Source organism: Nerophis lumbriciformis, linkage group LG25 (assembly GCF_033978685.3).
Source record: "Nerophis lumbriciformis linkage group LG25, RoL_Nlum_v2.1, whole genome shotgun sequence".
NCBI lineage: Eukaryota > Metazoa > Chordata > Actinopteri > Syngnathiformes > Syngnathidae > Nerophis > Nerophis lumbriciformis.
This window is the reverse complement of record NC_084572.2, coordinates 15,811,960-15,834,801: the sequence shown is the minus strand read 5'-3', so window position 1 is coordinate 15,834,801 and position 22,842 is coordinate 15,811,960. Positions and strand designations below refer to the sequence as shown.

Sequence of the window (22,842 nt, the reverse complement as noted above, 5' to 3'; positions counted from 1 at the left end):
TCTGCATGAAAGTTTAAAAGTAGCATATATTAATGCAGTATGAAGAAGAATGTTTTAATGTAGACATGCAAGCATTGAAAGAACATTTTGAAAATCAAGACTACATTTCCTGCAAATGGGTGCATTTCTACCCTATATTTTAACTTTAGATTTATTCTCATATCAAACTCTTTTGGCTGTCTTTTTGACACTTACATCAGGCGCCCCCCTCCACATCCTGGATTATAAATAATGTAAATAATTCAATGTGATTATCTTGTGTGATGACTGTATTATGATGATAGTATATATCTGATAGTATATATCTGTATCATGAATCAATTTAAGTGGACCCCGACTTAAACAAGTTGAAAAACTTATTCGGGTGTTACCATTTAGTGGTCAATTGTACGGAATATGTACTTCACTGTGCAACCTACTAATAAAAGTCTCAATCAATCAATCAAAACACATAGAATCATCATACTGCTGTGATTATATGCATCAAGTGTTCATTCAAGGCTGAGGCAAAATATGGAGATATATATCGTGTATCACAATATGGCCTTAAAATATCGCAATATTAAAAAAAAGCCATATCGCCCAGCCCTAGTTTCAATGATGCCATTTCTGTTTGTCATGTATAATTTTGTCTATTTTGTGTTTATCCTTGAATAAACAGGTCAGTTTCTTGTTACCAACCATTGTGTATTATTCAAACTCCCCTAATTCAGCTGGCTAGTTGTTATCAAGAGTACTAAAACCCTTTTCAACATGATTCTGACAACTAAGTAGGCTAAATAACTTTAAACTTTAATACATGCTCGGATAGGCCAGTATCGGTCAGTATTGGTATCGGATCGGAAGTGCAAAAACAATATCGGTATCGGATCGGAAGTGCAAAAACCTGAATCGGGACATCCCTAATTCAGACTACATAAAACAGCTTCAAGGTCGGTAAGCAAAACCAGAATTATTCCGCACTTTAGGCGCACCAGGTTATATGGCGCACTGTCGAGTTTTGATTTAAAAAAAAAGATTTTAAGGGCGCCTTACCATCCGGAAAATACGGAAAGTATTTTAATATGTATGTACAGGGTTTTCCCCTAAACTGCCAATATACCTGTGGGGTGGGAGCGTGGCTATGAGCGTGGTCACCATGACATCATCGAGTAAACTGCATAATTTGCTATGATGATATGATTTTCTTTAAAAAGGCTCAAAAAATGTATCCATACATCCAGCCATCCATTTTCTAACCGCTTGTCCCTTTTGGGGTCGCGGGTTTAACACAAATTATTATCATTATTATTTATTATTTGTTTTATTGTTTTGCCATATTTTTAATTGTTGCTGCTTTTTGTACAATGTACTCTTTTGAGATTGTTTTCTTATGTTTACAGACGTTTAATGACTTTTAAAAATTAAAAACAACTGCCGCCACTGTCCTCTTAATATTTGCATATTTTGTAGATGGTAGCCCAAGGGTATATCTGCAATATATATAAAAATCACGTCCACATCGCAGACATGGTTGACAACGCTCCAGACAATGGTGTGCGTGTAGTTTCGGTTTCGGTAGCGCGGTTTTCGGTGATCAAAGTCTTTTTTCGGTGGTCAAGGTTTTGGTACATCACTTGTCAGTAGGGCGCAAATAAAAGATCTGTATACATAAATCCTAGGGATGTCCAATAATATCGGACTGCCGATATTATCGGCCGATAAATGCTTTAAAATGTAATGTCGGAAATTATCGGTATCTGTTTCCAAATGATCTGTATCGGTTTCAAAAAGTAAAATGTATGACTTTTTAAAACGCCGCTGTGTACACGGACGTAGGAAGAAGTACAGAGCGCCAATAAACCTTGAAGGCACTGCCTTTGCGTATAATATCTACGGCTTTTCACACTGAGGGTGGCCGTATAAACAACTTTAACACTGTTACAAATATGCGCCACACTGTGAACCCACACCAAACAAGAATGACAAACACATTTCGGGAGAACATCCGCACCGTAACACAACATAAACACAACAGAACAAATACCCTGAACCCCTTGCAGCACTAACTCTTCCGGGACGCTACAATATACACCCCTCCGCTACCCCCTAGCCCCCCCCCCCAACACCGCCCACCTCAACCTCCTAATGCTCTCTCAGGGAGAGCATGTCCCACATTCCAAGCTGCTGTTTTGAGGCATGTTAAAAAAAATAATGCACTTTGTGACTTTAATAATAAATATGGCAATGCCATGTTGGCATTTTTTTCCAGAACTTGAGTTGAAGTTTTTCTCTTATTTTGGAAAACCTAGTTACATTGTTTAATGCATCCAGCGGGGCATCACAACAAAATTAGGCATAATAATGTGTTAATTCCACGACTGTATATATCGGTATCGGTTGATATCGGAATCGGTAATTAAGAGTTGGACAATATCGGAATATCGGATATCGGCAAAAAAGCCATTATCGGACATCTCTAATAAATTCATACTGTAAACACCAGCTAATGTAAATGTTTTATATTTGTGTGGTTTAGAATGTGATGTCAGTTTTTCCTATGTTTCCAAACACGCCGTCCGTGCCTGAAAGGTGATTGGTGGAGAATGAGGAAGTGTCGTTCGCGGACTCACGAGACGAAGGTGTTTCCACGGGAGGTAAAACTTGTTGCAATTGTGCCTTGTGTTATCATAAGATTGGTAATAAAAGTTAAAAAAAAAATGCGTCGGACTTTGTTATTTCTTCTGGGAGCTATAATATATTATATTACTTTCATTTGTTTTCAAGTAAAAAACAATAACCCCTATTTTCAAGGTGTGGCGGTAATAAAAAAATACCGTGGCGGCGCACCACATTCAATTACAATAAGGGGAAACCCTGATGTACTATAACATCTATTTTGATATGATCAGCCATCTACTGCTTATAGCAATACTTTGCCCACGTGATGGCAGACCAATCACAGAACACTGTATCTTCTGTCCTGGCAGCTGATTGGCTCAGCCACATCGACCCTCGTCTTTGCTTAAGCTCTGTGTACTGCGGCTCTGCTATGCTATGTTCTGCTTGAGTAGTTAAAAAACTATTTGGCCACCTGCCTTGACTCACATATGAACTTGAAGTGCCATCCCATTCCTAACCCATAGGGTTCAATATGTCAGTCCACCTTTTAAAGTTAAAAGTTAAAGTTCCACTGATAGTCACACACACACACACACACACACACACACACACACACACACACACACACACACACACACACACACACACACACACACACACACTAGGTGTAGTGAAATTACCCTCTGTGTTTGACCCATCCCCTTGTTCCACCCCCTGGGAGGTGAGGGGAGCAGTGAGCAGCACCGGTGACCGCGCTCGGGAATCATTTTGGTGATTTAACCACCAATTCCAACCCTTGATGCTGAGTGCCAAGCAGGCAGGTAATGGGTCCCATTTTTATAGTCTTTGGTATGACTCGGCCGGGGTTTGAACTCACAACCTACCGACACTCTAAACGCATTTTTTCTGGTAACATTTGCATTTATTTGAACCTCTACGATGTCGTCCATGCGTTTCGCGACCTTCTCAGGCTTCCGGCACAGGACCTAAGTCCCAAAAATGAAGCTGCTTACCATCTGAGGAAAGGTGAACCTTCTCATTGCTAAGCTAAAAAAGGTAGTTTAGATACCATCAACTATGTACTAGCTGCCATTACAATATTAATGAATCCTTGGTTGACTACATAAAGAAAGCGAACCCAAGTGACGCCTGTCGTCAATCATCATCATCATCATTCAGCTTATAGCTTATTATTATAGCGTCATCAATCGCGAGTACCGATATTTGATATCTTACAATTACATAAAGAGTACATACCCGATTTTATAGACTATAGACCGCATCGGTATATAAGCCGCACCAACTACATTTTTGAAGAAAAAAATATTGTAAGATAATACTAACACAGACACTTGTAAACGTGTTAGCATATTAGCTAATGCTAACAACGCTCGCTTGATTGCATTACAATAGCACGTATAAATATGCATGAAAGCACTCTTACAAACGTCACACATGGGACCGTTTAGTAAGTATTAATAGTTTTAGTTATGTTGTAAAACTTAGAAATATTGCTTAGAGTGATGTATGAAGAATCCATACAAAAAGAAACGCTATGGCCTACTAGAAGACGGAACGACTGTTGTACTTCTGGTTGAAAGCTCTAGAGCAGAATGTACAAATTACAACTAATCCTCTTGGCAAAACATTTTGTTAGTTGAAAATTCTGAGGAAAAAATTTGTGCAGTTTCAAAAAAACCATGAAGAACACAATGAATTTAGACTTTGTCTCAGTGTATTTACAAAGCCATTAAACTTTAAGCACTTCCTGTTCAGCATTCTCATGTTGGCAGTTCACCACTAAAGACGTGTTTTGAAAAGCAATCGAGTGTTTACTCAAACCACCACATTGGTTAAATCCGCAACTGCCACAACACATTCATTTATCATCACAATATAATCAAAACATTTGTCAAAAAAAAGGACACCATGGTAGCCAAATTAAAGGTAACATAACTACAAATGTAACCAATGTGAACATGGCAGATTTAAGTACAGCATAAAATACAACAAACACAACAAATGTAGAAACACACGTTTTTACAATGGAGTTCAGTGTGCACATTGTGCCATTAACTAATTGCGAGTGCTGCACAGAACTTTAACTACAAAGAGGATGGTCAAGTTGACTTAAGTCTTTGCATCTTACCGTTTCGTTATTTTATCCATTGAGTGGATAATTCACAATTAAAAAAGGTATTGTGTGTCGCTACAGCATTAGTCTGCTGCCAGCTACAACAGGAGTAGCTGATTGCTTGCACCTGCGCTGATTGGAGTAGCGGTAACCAATCCAGAATGAACTTAAAGTCAGCTGACACGTCATATTAAACAGTGTGACGCATGACGGGGGGTACACTTGAATTGCTATTGTGACATCCAGTAAATACATTTAGAACAGCAGTTTATTTCGTAAAAAAATTGCACTTAATTTTTATACTCGGCAAACTCATCTTGCGGGCCGGATTAAACCTGTTCTCGGGCTTGATATAGCCCGCGGGTCGCACGTTTGACACCCCTGCTCAAGAAGCTGAAAGCTCTAGGAGGGCACTGCAGCACCTGCAGTGAGAGAACTAGTCCAAAAGATGGCGCCATAGCACAAACAATAACACACCTTTACAGAGCCTTTTCTCGTTTTATTTTAAACTATTGGCATAACAGCCATCAGCAAAGAAAAATCCATAAAGTTTCCGCACCGTTTTATAAGCCGCTGGGTACAAAGCGCAGGAAAAAAGAAGCGGCTTATAGTCCAAAATTTACGGTAAGTGTTACTGGTCACTGATATGGCCCGCGGGTCGCACGTTTGACACCCTGCTCTAGAAGCTGAAAGCTCTAGAAGGGCACTGCAGCACCTGCAGTGAGAGGACTAGTCCAAAAGATGGCACCATAGCACAAACAATAACACACCTTTTCAGAGCCTTTGCTCGTTTTATTTTAAACTATTTGCATAACAGCCATCAGCAAAGAAAAATCCATAAAGCGCAGGAAAAAAGTAACGTCTTATAGTCCAAAATTTACGGTAAGTGTTACTGGGTGTGTGTGAAAGGTTAAAGACTTAAAATGCATACGTTATTCATAGAAATCATGAAATAAATAGTTTCCCTACTTTGCGGAAATTCATCTTTTCACATTTGATGCCACCATTTTCACCTTATTGAAAAGCTTTTAAAGTTAAAGCTACTGCAAAGTTTATGTGCTGCCATCAAATTAAACATTGATATTCATAAATCATATTTTGTGAGTAGTTACCCTGTTTTACTGTCTTTTTATTCGAAGTGCTGCAAATACAAGTCGGCAAACAAATGTCACAGTTGGTAATTGATGACCGACAGCATATCCTATCGGAATTCATTGGCGCTACTTAAAATGATGAACAATACCCACATGACCAATAACCACAGAAATCAAGACAGTACTGCAATAACAGTGCCGTCAACACTACTCCTACATTGGTTTTAGTCAAAAAAGTTATTATCCTTTTTTCAGACACCAAATCTGATCTTTATGACAATGAGGGGAATTTTCAGGCCTTGTTTGCTGACAGAACCAGGGTCAGGAGGTAAAAGTGAGGGGGCAATAGGGACAAAATTAAAAGGAAATGGAGCCAAACAAAACAAAAGCTCATGGAGGGGGATTCAAAGACAGAAAGGGGACAGCTAGACTTGCAAAAGACTAAAAGGAAAACAAGCACTGTACATATTTAAAAAAGGATTGCTAGCCTGAGGCGTGGCGGCGGGTCGGCACAAACCTCCTTGGGAAGGTGAACTTGACTGCATTTTGGATGAAGCCATAGCAACAAGGGCTGATGACGAAGGCGGCGCCTGCCTGGATGCAGTGCTCCATCACCATGTCTGTCGCCACGCCGCAGGCGTGGAGCGCAACCTAGCACACAGACATCAACGCCGCAATTAGAGTCACACTCCTTTTATAGGTTTACAATGCATTAGCACAGGGGTGTCAAACTCATTTTAGATGGGGGGCCACATGGAGAAAAATCTACTCCCAAGTGGGGCCGGATAGGTAAAATCACGGCACGATAACTTAAAAATAAAGACAACTTCAGATTGTTGTTTTTTTTTGTTTAAAAATAGAACAAGCACATTCTGAAAATGTACAAATCATAATGTTGTTGGGTTTTTTTTACACTTATGTGTTGCGGTTTATAGTACTCTACCTTTATTTGTCGTTATTTATACTTTCTGAATAAATTATGTGATAATGTTCATCAGTCAACTCAATGGTGTTAATTTTCAATCTATCAAGATTAGGGATCGGCCGATATATCGGCAGGCCGATATTATCGGCCGATAAATGCGTTAAAATGTAATATCGGAAATTATCGGCATCGTTTTTTTTGTTACCGGTATCGTTTTTTTAATTTTTTTATTAAATCAACATAAAAAACACAAGATACACTTACAATTAGTGCACCAACCCAAAAAACCTCCCTCCCCCATTCACACTCATTCACACAAAAGGGACGGCGTGGCGCAGTGGAAGAATGGCCGTGCGCGACCCGAGGGTCCCTGGTTCAATCAGCACCTAGTACCAACCTCGTCATGTCCGTTGTGTCCTGAGCAAGACACTTCACCCTTGCTCCTGATGGGTGCTGGTTAGCGCCTTGCATGGCAGCTCCCTCCATCAGTGTGTGAATGTGTGTGTGAATGGGTAAATGTGGAAGTAGTGTCAAAGCGCTTTGAGTACCTTGAAGGTAGAAAAGTGCTATACAAGTACAACCCATTTATCATTTATCATTTCTGTTATTAATATTCTGGTTCCTACATTTTATATCAATATATATCAATACAGTCTGCAAGGGATACAGTCCCTAAGCACACATGATTGTGCGTGCTGCTGGTCCACTAATAGTACTAACCTTTAACAGTTAATTTTACTCATTTTCATTAATTACTAGTTTCTATGTAACTGTTTTTATATTGTTTTACTTTCTTTTTTATTCAAGAAAATGTTTTTAATTTATTTATCTTATTTTATTTTTATTTTTTTTAAAGTACCTTATCTTCACCAAACCTGGTTGTCCAAATTAGGCATAATAATGTGTTAATTCCACGACTGCATATATCGATTGATATCGGTATCGGTAATTAAAGAGTTGGACAATATCGGAATATCGGATATCGGCAAAAAGTCATTATCGGACATCCCTAATCAAGATAAAAAAATATCAAAATCAAATTACAGGATATTATTTATGTAGTTTGATCATTTTCCTCGACTGGTGCACTAACATCATGTGGTTTATTTTTTTTTTACATATGTAGCATCATCTACAAAGATACAAAGAATTGCTATTGCGACATCTAGTGGACACATTTAGAACAGCAGTTTCTTTCATTCAAAAATTTTGGCTCAATTTTACACTTAGCAAACTCATCTCGCGGGCCGGATAAAACCTGTTCAGGCCCGCGGGCCTTACGTTTGACACTCCTGCATTAGCACAATTCAGGATTAAGCTTACTTGCACCAGTAAGAGTCACAGTACAATAGAATTTACTTGTATTCCGGGTAGTTATTTTGTACATTGAACAAAAAGACTTTGTTATAAATAGAAACCTTTGCACTGAAATTGGCCTCATCCTGCTCAAACAGCCACAGAAAACCTTTGTTCGTGTCTTCCAAGAATGTGTCACTTGGCGTCCGGGAGTCTTAATCCACGGGAAGCAGCCTTGACAGCAGCGCCAAGGAACAGAACATCAGAGCCAGCGAGCGCCAGAGATAGAATGTGGACACAACGAGCATGCACTAAGGTCCCATGGTTTTATATGATCCCCTTTCACACGCCAAAAACCTAAAAAGTACAATGGAGCCAGTAAGGTTGACTTCCCTGATTTTACACCATTTTTCTGGGGAAAAATGCACTTGTACAGTCAAATAATTAGTTTGAATTAGTCAAAGTGTTTTCAAAATTGTTGAGGCAGCTGTGATCCCGCTTCACTCAGCATAACTTTAAATGTTGAGTACAGTGGAGCTTGTAAAGTTGAACTCTTCTGAGGTCAAACACATTTTTGGGGGAGGAAAAATAACACCTGTAAAGTCAAATCATCGGAGTTTGAATAAGTCAAAGAGTTTTTTAAAATTGGTGGCGGTTACCTGATCCCGTTTCACTCACCAAAACTTGAAGTGTTGAAGTACAGTGGAGCCTAATAGCCTTTAAATACTTTTTACACTTGCATGGCAGTCAAAATGAATAAAAAAGCTGCTTTAAACAATCCTGTATAGCTTATAAAGGTTTTTAACTGAGACTTTATTACAAGGGTGTCCAAACTTCATACAAACCCCGTTTCCATATGAGTTGGGAAATTGTGTTAGATGTAAATATAAACGGAATACAATGATTTGCAAATCCTTTTCAACCCATATTCAATTGAATGCACTACAAAGACAAGATATTTGATGTTCAAACTCATAAACTTTTTTTTTTTTTTGCAAATAATAATTAACTTAGAATTTCATGGCTGCAACACGTGCCAAAGTAGTTGGGAAAGGGCATATTCACCACTGTGTTACCTGGCCTTTCCTTTTAACAACACTCAGTAAACGTTTGGGAACTGAGGAGACACATTTTTTTTAAGCTTCTCAGGTGGAATTATTTCCCATTCTTGCTTGATGTACAGCTTAAGTTGTTCAACAGTCCGGGGGTCTCCGTTGTGGTATTTTAGGCTTCATAATGTGCCACACATTTTCAATGGGAGACAGGTCTGGACTACAGACAGGCCAGTCTAATACCCACACTCTTTTACTATGAAGCCACACTGTTGTAACACGTGGCTTGGCATGGTCTTGCTCCAATAAGCAGGGGCGTCCATGATAACGTTGCTTGGATAGCAACATATGATGCTCCAAAACCTGTATGTACCTTTCAGCATTAATGGCGCCTTCACAGATGTGTAAGTTACCCATGTCTTGGCAACTAATACACCCCCATACCATCACAGATGCTGGCTTTTACACTTTGCGCCTATAACAATCCGGATGGTTCTTTTCCTCTTTGGTCCGGAGGACACGACATCCACAGTTTCCAAAAACAATTTGAAATGTGGACTCGTCAGACCACAGAACACTTTTCCACTTTGTATCAGTCCATCTTAGATGAACTCAGGCCCAGCGAAGCCGACTGCATTTCTGGGTGTTGTTGATAAACGGTTTTCGTCTTGCATAGGAGAGTTTTAACTTGCACTTAGAGATTTAGCAACCAACTGTAGTAACTGACAGTGGGTTTCTGAAGTGTTCCTGAGCCCATGTGGTGATATCCTTTACACACTGATGTCGCTTGTTGATGCAGTACAGCCCGAGGGATCAAAGGTCACAGGCTTAGCTGCTTACGTGGAGTGATTTCTCCAGATTCTCTGAACCCTTTGATGATATTACGGACCGTAGATGGTGAAATCCCTAAATTCCTTGCAATAGCTGGTTGAGAAAGGTTTTTCTTAAACTGTTCAACAATTTGCTCACGCATTTGTTGACAAAGTGGTGACCCTCGCCCCATCCTTGTTTGTGAATGACTGAGCATTTCATGGAATCTACTTTTATACCCAATCATGGCACCCACCTGTTCCCAATTAGCCTGTTCACCTGTGGGATGTTCCAAATAAGTGTTTGATGAGCATTCCTCAACTTTATCAGTATTTATTGCCACCTTTCCCAACTTCTTTGTCACGTGTTGCTGGCATCAAATTCTAAAGTTAATGATTATTTGCAAAAAAAAAAATGTTTATGAGTTTGAACATCAAATATGTTGTCTTTGTAGCATATTCAACTGAATATGGGTTGAAAATGATTTGCAAATCATTGTATTCCGTTTATATTTACATCTAACACAATTTTCCAACTCATATGGAAACGGGGTTTGTACTTTTTACACTTGCATGGCAGTTAAAGTTAAATAAAAGCTGCTTTAAACAATCCTGTATAGCTTATAAAGGTTTTTAACTAAGACTTTATTACAAGGGTGTCCAAACTTCATACTTCAAGAATGTGTGTGTGTGTGTGTCTGTCTGTCTGTCTGTCTGTCTGTCTGTCTGTCTGTCTGTCTGTCTGTCTGTCTGTCTGTCTGTCTGTCTGTCTGTCTGTCTGTCTGTCTGTGTGTGTGTGTGTGTGTGTGTGTGTGTGTGTGTGTGTGTGTGTGTGTGTGTGTGTGTGTGTGTGTGTGTGTGTGCATTATCTAAAAAATCAGTTCAATGTAGGTATATTTGCTAATAAATGGCATAAAGTCAAAGAAAAAAAGCTTTGTTTAAAACCAAGACAAAGTACAGTATGTTATTGTTAGGATTACTATTATCAACATTTTCAACATTTAATTTAAATAATTTTTCTTTTTCACCCCAAAGCTCTCGATTTACCGGTCGATCTACGTTCCCATCCTCACCTATGGTCATGAGCTTTGGGTTATGACCGAAAGGACAAGATCACGGGTACGAGCGGCCGAAATGAGTTTCCTCCGCCGGGTTGCGGGGCTCTCCCTTAGAGATAGGGTGAGAAGCTCTGCCATCCGGGGGGAGCTCAAAGTAAAGCCGCTGCTCCTCCACATCGAGAGGAGCCAGATGAGGTGGTTCGGGCATCTGGTCAGGATGCCACCCGAACGCCTCCCTACGGAGGTGTTTAAGACACGTCCGACCGGTAGGAGGCCACGGGGAAGACCCAGGACACGTTGGGAAGACTATATATCCCGGCTGGCCTGGGAACGCCTCGGGATCCCCCGGGAGGAGCTGGACGAAGTGGCTGAGGAGAGGGAAGTCTGGGCTTCCCTGCTTAGGCTTCTGCCCCCGCGACCCGACCTCGGATAAGTGGAAGAAGATGGATTGATGGATGGCATTTTTCTTTTTTAATATGTGCTGCAGGCCAATAAAAAAAACAAGCTATGAGCCGCAAGTGACCCATGAGCTGCACTTTGGACATTTCTGTTTTATGAGCTTCTTCCTAAAACATGTGCATCGACTTAACCAAGCAATTACTGAAGACTTTGTGAAATAATGCTTTTTAAATGTGTTAAAGATGCCATATGTAGTAATGTGGCCAGAAATGGTACTGCAATCAGGGTCACAATTCTGTAGTCCCCTCCCACTCTCCCTGACTGAGGTTGCCAGATATACAGCCAAATCCAAATTCTTCTCCAAAGAACTTCAAATGGCAATTGACGAGTCCTACGCTGTAGGTTTCTCTTGTTTTTGCTTCTTGCAAGATGGTTTACTAAGTAATTATGCCACATTTTACTGATGTCAATTGGCCAAATGTATTTGTAAAGTTTTGCAGCAATATTTTAGTCGGGAGTTGGGACAGATTGTTGGCGTCACCCTGCTAAAATGTCTCGTTTGACCGCACGGACCATCGAAATATATTATGTATAATAATATATAATATATTGCATAGGCCTACTTTGATGGCAAGCCAAGGCCAACAGTAAAATTACCGCCACATTTCGTTCAGCATAATTTCATGTTGCATCCAACCTGACGCACTGCATTCTCTTCCATGTACGCACGTCAAAAAAGCATCATACAGAAATACAAATAGACGGAGTAGACATTGAAAGGGTGAAATAAACTAGATTTTTGGATGTAACAGATGATAAAATTAACTGGAATTCAAATAAAAAATATGCAACACAAGAAATATTTGAATAATCAAAAAATCAAAATATGTTTTGGCCCAACCATCAATCCATATTCTCTACTGCTCGTTAGTGTTACCATATCTGAGTTATTGTGCAGAAATATGGGGAAACAACTACAAATGTGCACTTCATTTACTGACCGTGTTACGAAAAAGATCAGTTAGACTGACTGATACATAATGTTGGATATAGAGAACATACAAACACTTTATATATTGAATCAAACATATTGAAATTCAACAATTTGGTAAAATTGCAAACAACTAAAATGATACACAAAGCAAACTATAACCGGCTACTCAAGAATGTACAACAATTCTTCTCAACTAAAGAGGACAAATATAACCTTAGAGGAAAAACTGACATAAAACATTTGTATGCACGTACAACATTTAAGACCTTTAGTATATCAGTATGTGGAATTAAATTATGGAATGGATTTAGCAAAGAAGTTAAACAATGTATTTATTGATTCCAATTAAAACTGCTTACAAAGTACAAGGAAGACGAATTATGAGAAATACCTTCAACCTTATTGAAAACGGGATATTTTTCATCTCAGTATGTTTATCATGACTTACTTGATTATATATTGCAAGACCTGCTGCATTAATCATTCACTGATGTAATTGTATTACAAAAAGAAGACAGTAAATTAACCTATGCATTTGTAAACGCTCTGAAGTGGGAAAGGGGTAGGATTAAATAAGCGTTGCTTCTTCCTACTCCTTTTTGGACATGATGCAAAGAGAAATTATATGAAATAAAGTGTGATGTATTATACTGTAAGTGTGTTCATGTTCGAAATAAACTAAACTCAATCAATCAATCAATCAATCACCATCTTTCAGTGCAGAATGCGATCCCTGAGCCACCAGACGTTACGCATAAGTCATATAGCCTACTACCATGACAACACACAAAGTAGAAAATCATTACATGTAATGCATTATATTGTGCCAAGCAAATACCACCACATATGTGCCTGATACACATACTGTACCAGAAACCGCAATTAGCCATGCTAATGTTGGAACGCATTTCCTCAGCATATTGAGAAGGAAATAGGCACTGACACTACCCAGATCCACACAGGTTTTATTTGAAGAAAATATATTTTTCCCTGTCAGTTGGATGACGCATCGACATACAGGCTAACGGGCATATATTTCCCCCGTTAGCATATATGTCGATGTGTCATTGACCAAGCTAGCATGCTAAGCATTCGTTGCACGAACATACTAGCATTGTTAGACAAGATCATAGACTGTATTGGACAATACAGTTTAAATACGAAATGTCCATTTCCATTTAATACAAGTATTAAGAAAATGTAAATGCCTGACGTACCTATCAAGGAGGAAATTAGCAAGTTTGGCGTCAGATGCAAAAAAATATTCAATGGTCTCCATCTTTCAAAGGCATCCCCGATACAAATCCTTGTTTTGTTCCTGGCTTTGTCGTGAATAAGTTGAGAATCGTAACGACGCCTTTTAGATTTACTAAGGTCTGACATGTTTAGTAACTTTACCAGTGGCAGTAGCCAGATGAAGATGGCGGTGCGTAACTGGCAACCTGGATGTGACACACTCACGGACTTTCTAATTGGTCAAACGGTAGAGGGCGGGGTATCAAAATGAAAACAATAAGATTTTGGGGCTGTAAATCTAATTTTGAAATGACCATATCCCGGCTGAACTACCGTTATCAGTTATAAAGGTATTCGAAAAGAACATGATTTATTAATACATTTTGACATATCAGGGCCATTTAATGATGACTTGACATGAAATTATTACATATGATACTTTTAATTAAGAGCAAAGCTGCATTTATTAACATACCATTTTAGCCACCACATCTCCTAGAAAAAATGTTTTAATAAATTACCAAGCAAGATTGTGAGTCTCGTTGCACATTAATCATGTGCTCCAGAATTTGGGAATCCGATTTACATTTTTTATTAGAAGACTGAGTGCAGAATCGTTTAAAGGACGACATTTAAATAAATCAAAATGTTAAAAAAAAAAGATGTGTGACATTATTATGATTTAGAATATTAAATACAAAGACAAAGTAAGAATATTTAGTTGATTATACATAGTAAATCAAGAAAACCAAAAAGAACATAGAATTGTGTAAATGAAAATATATTTTTTTTAAAGCTAGGCCGAGCAGCAATACTTCCAAGTAGGAAGAAAGCTCCGACAAACTAGCGTTTAAGACTACTATGTATAGCGGCACTAAAAGCACCCCCATGCTGTAGAGTGCAATAATCTGTGCACTTTACTACTCAACAAGTAGTGCAAATCAAGAGCAAAAGCTGCTGGATTTAAAATTACAGCAGGTACATGAATACAGCAGATGGTCATAAATGAGGGCATAACACAGATGGTTGGGAATAAACCTGTAAAAAAATCCTCTGACAATTTGCTAGTTCTGAACGTTAAATTAATTTTAAAATATATTTAAAAAAAGTCAACATATTCCCAATTTAAGTACCGGTAGTAGGACTCCAACGTCACCATACAAATGAGTCAAAGAGTTCTTTATTTTCTTCTTGTTACAGTCAAATATGTTAAATGTGACCTATAGTGAATTTTGTCTTCCTCGGGGTTGTTGTTCAAATGTTTGATACCAGTGTTAATTAATGCCAAAGCGTCAAATCACAAGGTGCACGTACGTATTTTGGCGTGAGCTTGCGCGCAGATTTGGATGCCTCTGTTTGTGGCGTTTTGCAGTCTGGCTATGTTGTGACATCAGAGCGAGGTGGACGTACTCATTTAGACATTGAGTCAAACTCTCAATCAAAGCTGGTGTCAACCATGTGTTTTCATTCAACCATGTCAGGAAAAAAAATTGGTTTGACAACTTCAAGATATACAGTACAGGCCAAAAGTTTGGACCTACCTTCTCCTCATTCAATGTGTTTTCTTTATTTTCATGACTATTTACATTGTAGATTGTCACTAAAGGCATCACAACTATGAATTAAAGCTGCAAGCAGCGATGGACGGGGCCGACTTTGACGGCACATAAAATCCCAACAGGAGCAGTAATTAAAACTCTTTTGTCAACTTTTAATCAGAAGGGTTCAATCTCTCTCCTGTGCTAGTTTGAAGCCGACACGACAAACGCGCTCAGAGGAGATAATGTTTGAAAAAAGGTGACCGGTTTTTACAAAACTTTTGTTTTGAAGGGGGAATAGCAAACTTCCTGTTGATTTTTGCTGGGGGTTGTCAATACATGAAATGTAGGTCTAAGTGAGACCTACATAGAGGTCTCTACGACATTCCTACTGGAAGTTACAGGTAGTTTTGTTTGTGTTTTCTTCCTAGGAGCAGTTTTGTCTGTGTTTTATTCCTAGGGGGCACTAAAGCGCAATTTTGAGTTTTGGAGTTTGCTTTTTTTATTAGATCGCAATTCGCCAGTCCTGATGTGTGTGTCCAGTTTGGTGAGTTTTGAAGCATGTTAAGGGGGTCAAATTACAGCTCAAAGAGGCAAAGGTGACTGTTTTTACAAAACCTTTGTTTTGAAGGGGGATTTGCAAACTTTCTGTTGATTTTTGCTGAAGAAAGTCGATGTATGAAATCTAGGTATAAGTGAGACCTACATAGAGGTTTTTGTTTCATGTCTCTACGACATTTGTACTGGAAGTTACAGGCAGTTTTGTCTGTGTTTTCTTCCTAGGGGGCGCTAGAGCGCAATTTTGAGTTTTAAAGTTGGGTTTTTTGATTAGATGGCAATTTTCGCCAGTCCTGATGTGTGTGTCAAATTTGGTGAGCATGTTAAGGGGGTCAAATTACAGCTCAAAGAGGCGGCGGAATAATAATAATAAAACCTTACAATTACAATAGGGTCCTCTGTCACAAAGGGACATTGTGGTCCCTAATGAACACATGTGGATTTATGTACTTAACAAAAAAAGATGAAATAACTGAAAACATGTTTTATATTCTAGTTTCTTCAAAATAGCCACCCTTTGCTCTGATTAGTGCTTTGCACACTCTTGGCATTCTCTCGATGAGCTTCAAGCACACCTGTGAAGTGAAAACCATTTCAGGTTACTACCTCTTGAAGCTCAACGGGAGAATGCCAAAAGTGTGCAAAAAAGTAATCAGAGCAAAGGGTGGCTATTTTGAAGAAACTAGAATATAACATGTTTTCAGTTATTTCACCTTTTTTGTTAAGTACATAACTCCACGTGTTCATTCGTGGTTTTGATGCCTTCAGTGACAATCTACAATGTAAATAGTCATGAAAATAAAGAAAACACATTGAATTAGAAGATGTGTTCAAACTTGTGGCCTGTACTGTATATTTGAACTGTGTACATTTTCAAAATATAAATGATGATACTTTTGGAGAGGGTGGGCATGGTTTCATTTGCAATCTGGGAACGCCTCCAGAATCTAATATTTTGCAGACAGACTCAAAAAAAGTGACTGTGGAGCAAAATGTATGCTAAATTTACACAAACGCGTATCCAATACATATTATCTAGACCAGTGGTTCTCAAATGGGGGTACGCGTACTCCTGGGGGTAATTGAAGGTATGCCAAGGGGTACGTGATATTTTTTTAAAATGTCTGTCAAAAAGAACTGTGAAAAGAAATGCAACAATGCAATATTCAGTGTTGACAGCAATATTTATTCCATAAATATTGATGTTAAAGATTTCTTTTTGTGAAGAAATGTTTAGAATTAAGTCCATGAATCCAGATGGATCTCTATTACAATCCCCAAAGAGGGCACTTTAAGTTGATGATTACTTCTATGTGTAGAAATCTTTATTTATAATTGAATCATTTGTTAATTTTTCAACAAGTTTTTTGTTATTTTTATATCTTTTTTTTCCAAATAGTTCAAGAAAGACCACAACAAATGAGCAATATTTTGCACTGTTATACAATTTAATAAATCAGAAACTGATAACATAGTGCTGTATTTTACTTCTTTATCTCTTTTTTTCAACCAAAAATGCTTTGCTCTGATTAGGGGGTACTTGAATTAAAAAAATGTTCACAGGGGGTACATCACTGAAATAGGTTGAGAATAGACCACAAGATAAAATGGTCAAAGGACCCCTTTAAAAACTGGCTGTACGCACCTGTACAGTTAGTGAAAGGGTTTATGATGGGCAATGTTTGACCCTGGAACTGATTATTTACATTTCCATTCATTTTGATGGAAACTATTGTGGTCGAATAACATGCCCCAAAAGATCATCCTCAGAGGTTCAACTGTATTTCCTTTTCAGAAATGCGACTCAATCGAGACTTTAGAGTAAAACTTACAATGCACAAGCAAAGGCGTCTGTCTTGTTCTACATAAACCTCCATCCAAAACATTACTCAAAAGTGCTGTCCTTAGCCATGAAAGAACAGCAACACTTTCATTTTCCATATATTTCAATATATATATATATATATTTTTTTTTTCAAATTGTTTCTTATGTCTGTACAGCACTTTAGCCAACAGGGGTTGTTTTTGAATATGATAAATAAATGAATAAACTGAACTGAACTGAGGAAAAAGAGAAAAGTGTTTTCTTTGGTGACCTCACCTCTGCAATCACAAACAGCTCTCCCATTAACCTTGGCCTTATATTCCACATTCACTTGTCAAAATAACATAAAAAACATGCACATGGCAACCTTTTACCGAAACCAGTTGTGTGCGTCCTAAGCCCCAAAGGAAAATGTATGCACTTGGCGTGGATCACACCCTGCACTTTTGGCAGTCGTATCGTTGGGGAAAAAAAATGTGCATATGCTACAAACAATTGATACGGCTGGCTGGCAAGTGGCAACCATGTTTACTTTTATCAAATGTGTCTACTAAAAACTTCAGTTCAAACAGCTTAAGTCATATGAACACATTTGCATATGTAATCACACCAAATCATAAAAATGTCAGTTCAGCCAGCATCAAAGCAGTTAAATTTAATTGCGTTTTTTACGGCACACGCTGTAAAAGATGAGACGCGTAAGGCATATTTAACACTCCTCCTGAGTTAAGACTGTTCTATTGTTTATGGAACATTCCACCAAACCGGTGCTAATTGTTTGTTGTAAAGCTTTCAAAAATAATGATTATTATTCAAATACAAACTGTTACCCCCTGAGAATTAAATCGATTCGTGTGGTGCCCAAAGATTCACAGCCGTAGTGCCTTCTCACTGTTGGGGTGGCAACAGAGCGAGAAATATTCATCATCATCATTCTCTGGTAATCTGGAGGCTTCCTTCGCCCCATGGAAACAACATTGCCAAATTTTGGAGGCTGTTCTCAAAATGTTTTGTTTCAGGCGCTGTTTGTGTGGGGATAAAGGGCTAAAACTGTACATACAGTCGTGGTCTAAAGTTTACATACACTTGTAAAGAACATAATGTCATGGCTGTCTTGAGTTTCCAATCATTTCTACAACTCTCCATTTTTTGTGATAGAGTGATTGGAGCACATACTTGCTTGGAATGAATTGGAAGCTGATGGAACACAGGTGTCAGTGTCCACAGTCAAGCGTGTTTTGCATCGCCATAAGAGGCTAACATGCAAGAAGGAAGCTCTTGCTCCAGAAGCGACACCTTAAGGCTCGCCTAAAGTTTGCTGCTGATCACATGGACAAAGATAAGACCTTCTGGAGGAAAGTTCTGTGGTCAGATGAAACAAAACTTGAGTTGTTTGGCCACAATACCCAGCAATATGTTTGGAGGAGAAAAAGTGAGACCTTTAATTCCAGGAACACCATTCCTACAGTCAAGCATGGTGGTGGTAGTATTATGCTCTGGGCCTGTTTTGCTGCCAATGGAACTGGTGCTTTACAGAGAGTAAATGGGACAATGAAAAAGGAGGATTACCTCCAAATTCTTCAGGACAACCTAAAATCATCAGCCCGGAGGTTGGGTCTTGGGCGCAGTTGGGTGTTCCAACAGGACAATGACCCCGAACACACGTCAAAAGTGGTAAAGGAATGGCTAAATCAGGCTAGAATTAAGGTTTTAGAATTCCCAAAGTCCTGACTTAAACCCCATTGAGAACATGTGGACAATGCTAAAGAAACAAGTCCATGTAAGAAAACCAACAAATTTAGCTGAACTGCACCAATTTTGTGCAGAGGAGTGGTAAAAAATTCAACCAGAAGCTTGTGGATGGCTACCAAAAGTGCCTTATTGCAGTGAAACTTGCCAAGGGACATGTAACCAAATATTAACATTGCCGTATGTATACTTTTGACCCAGCAGATTTGGTCACATTTTCAGTAGACCCATAATATATTCATAAAAGAATGAAACTTTATGACTGTTTTTTGTAACAAACAAGTATGTGCTCCAATCACTCTATCACACAAAACTAAGAGTTGTAGAAATTATTGGAAACTCAAGACAGCCATGACATTATGTTCTTTACAAGTGTATGTAAACTTTTGATCGCGACTGCATATGTGCCTGTTGGTCAATCTGCTGGTCACTCTCTGAGCGGGGTGGCACTGATGTCATATTAATACACCCAGTTTTTTCTAATGTTTTTGGGATCTACTTGTAGAGTCCCAAAGATCGACTGCTCGATCATGATCGACGGATTGGCGACCCCTGATATACATGCTTTAAGTTTATATGTAATGTCGTAACAGGCACATCCATGATAATATTTACAGCATTTTAAGCATTGCCTCTGTGAACAAGACACTGAGTAAGTCATTCCTCTGTGTTAGCTCCTGCAATAACAATGTCAATATAGCTTGGTTGATATGGCATGTACCGTATTTTCCACACTATAAAGCGCACCGGATTATAAAGCGCACCTTCAATGAATGGCCTATTTTAAAACTTTGTTCATATATAAGGCGCACCGCATTATAAGGCGCATAGAATAGACGCTACAGTAGAGGCTGGGGTTACGTTATGCATCCATTAGATGGAGCTGCAATGTCAACAAAACAAATAGTGATTGTACTGACTTTTCTACTTGCTACTCTCTGTTCAACAACTCACTGTTTGAGTTTGTCCTCCAACTGTAGCCATCTCGCTTTGTTCCCTCGGAAACTCTGTTTAGTCTTCTTTACTTGGTGCAGGTCATCATGTTGCTTCCTCCACTTCCGCACCACTGATTCGTTAATGTTAAATTCTCTCGCTGCTGCTCTATTCCCGTGTTCTACTGCGTGACTGATCGCCTTGAGTTTAAACTCTGCGTCATAAGCGTGTCACTTAATAGGAGCCATTTTTGGGTCTTTACATAAAGTTTAGGTCTCGCAACTACGGTAAGCAGCCGCCGACTTCATTTTCCCCCGTAAAAGAAGAAGCGCTTCTTCTTCTATGGTAAGCAGCCGTATCGCGCTTCTTCTTCTACGGGGGAAAATGAAGTCGGCGGCTGCTTACCGTAGTTGCGAGACCTGTACCTGTTGTGGCTCAATATTGGTCCATATTGGTCCATATATAAATCGCACCGATTTATAAGGCGCACTGTCAGCTTTTGAAGGAAATTCATACTTGCCAACCCTCCCAGATTTTCCGGGAGACTCCCGAAATTCAGCGCCTCCCCCGAAAACCTCCCGGGACAAATTTTCTCCCGAAAATCTCCCGAAATTCAGCCGGAGCTGGAGGCCACGCCCCCTCCAGCTCCATGCGGACCTGAGTGAGGACAGCCTGTTTTCACGTCCACTTTCTCACAATATAAACAGCGTGCCCGTCCAATCACGTTATAAGTGCAGAATGATCGAGGGCGAGTTCTTGGTTTCTTATGTGGGTTTATTGTTAGGCAGTTTCATTAACGTCCTCCAAGCGCGCTAACAACACACAACAACAGCAGTCACGTTTTCGTCTACCGTAAACAGCAATGTTGTGACACTCTTAAACAGGACAATACTAGCATCTACTGTACATGCATATGTGACAATAACATCTAGGGCTTTTAGAGAGTGCAGTGCACAACTGCGCACACAACAAGGAGACGAAGCAGAAGAATGAGGAAGATACAGCCATGGCGACGCCGATGACAGGTAAGATGAAGAAATACGCTTGTAAGTTCTAAGCCGCAGCTGCGATTGGACCTGGATAGCCTCCGGGAAGAAGTAGTGGACTACCAAGTGCTTGGCAGTGAAGATCTTCCTCAGGAAGCAAAGATTGACCGGTTTTGGGCCATGCTAGGGAGAGATGGAATATTCCAGACTCTAGTGCATTTGATGAAAGCACTTTTGTGCGTGCCACACAGCAATGCATCATCAGAGAGGGTGTTCAGCATGGTTAGAAAAATAGTGACAGAGAATAGAACAAGGATGGACAATTCAACCCTTAACTCAACAATGAGTAGATGAGTGTTATGTGTGTGTAATGTGTAAATAAATGAACACCGAAATTCAAGTATTTATTTTATGTATATATATATATATATATATATATATATATATAATAAAATAAATATATATATATATATATATATATATATATATATATATAGCTAGAATTCACTGAAAGTCAAGTATTTCTTATATATATATATATAAAATACTTGACTTGGTGAATTCTAGCTGTAAATATACTCCCCCCCTCTTAACCACACCGCCCCCACAGCCCACCACCTCCCGAAATCGGAGGTCTTAAGGTTAGCAAGTATGAGGAAATTGGAGGTTTTTAGGTGCGCCTTATAGTGCGGAAACAACGGTAAATGGAAGATATTTTTTTTTATAGGCGAAAGAAATAAACTCTGATTACCTGCATTGTTAACCGCCTATTGCTAGAATATCTGGTGTTTTATTTGTGAGTGACACCGAATTGGTGGAGTGGCTCTTCTGAGGGACAGAAGACAAACTGGCGAACAGAAAAACAAGTGTGTCGCGGAGAAGAGTTGTAGAGATGATTGGAAACTCAAGACAGCCATGACATTATGTTCTTTACAAGTGTATGTAAACTTTTGACCACGACTGTATCTTCACCTTTCCATTTAAAAACGGTTCAGTGGGGACAGGCCCTTAGTGTAACAGATTGATCAGTATTATGTTAGGATTTCAGATTTATAGATACAATCAGGCCATAGAGGAGATATTTTACAGTCTAGCTTTAAATTCTTTGGCCAAAGCTGCCTTCCCTCTGTTCGGTGGTGTGTTGGTGCTTGACAGAAGTGGCCACCCCTAAAAGGGTTGTGATTAAAGCTCCACTTCAGGAAATGAAAAGCTCTCTTAGTGCGCTCTTACAGAAATGAATACTGACTGGCATTTTGACACAAACTCAACGGCAAAAAAAAACAACAACGACCTTCTACGTCTAGCCATGTGAGGTGCAGCGATGCTTATTACAAGCTCCTTTTACACAGAGATCCAGCAAAATGCTGCCTTTTAAATAACTCAGCCAAAACGGGATTCACAATGACAAAGCATTCAGCTTGTATTTTCACATCATCGGACGGATCAGACTGTGGGGTTGTTGCCATCAACGGAGGGACAGCAGAGTGCTTTTGGAGTAACAGTAAAAGCTTTGTCGGCGCCCGTGAAAAAGCAACTCAGCTGTTTAACAGGAAGGTTGCAATTCCTAAACAATCAGTGCCAGAGTAGTTCTTGTACAAAACTCATCAAAGTGGTGAATACACAACAAACATACTGCAGTCGCACAACACAGACTA

At 39.1% G+C, this 22,842-nt stretch overlaps 1 protein-coding gene across 3 annotated transcripts in view; it reads right to left on the bottom strand.

The window, feature by feature from the left end:
- Positions 1-22,842, bottom strand: part of gstcd (glutathione S-transferase, C-terminal domain containing) — a 131,525-nt gene that overhangs the window by 15,222 nt on the left and 93,461 nt on the right. For 2 of the 3 annotated variants that reach the window (XM_061983883.2, XM_061983881.2), the window contains exon 10: positions 6,347-6,480. In XM_061983883.2, the coding sequence (XP_061839867.1) occupies positions 6,347-6,480 (134 nt within the window). Of the gene's footprint in view, positions 1-6,346; positions 6,481-8,282; positions 8,408-22,842 lie in introns of those variants that run through there. The other variant, XM_061983884.1, reaches the window with a different exon arrangement.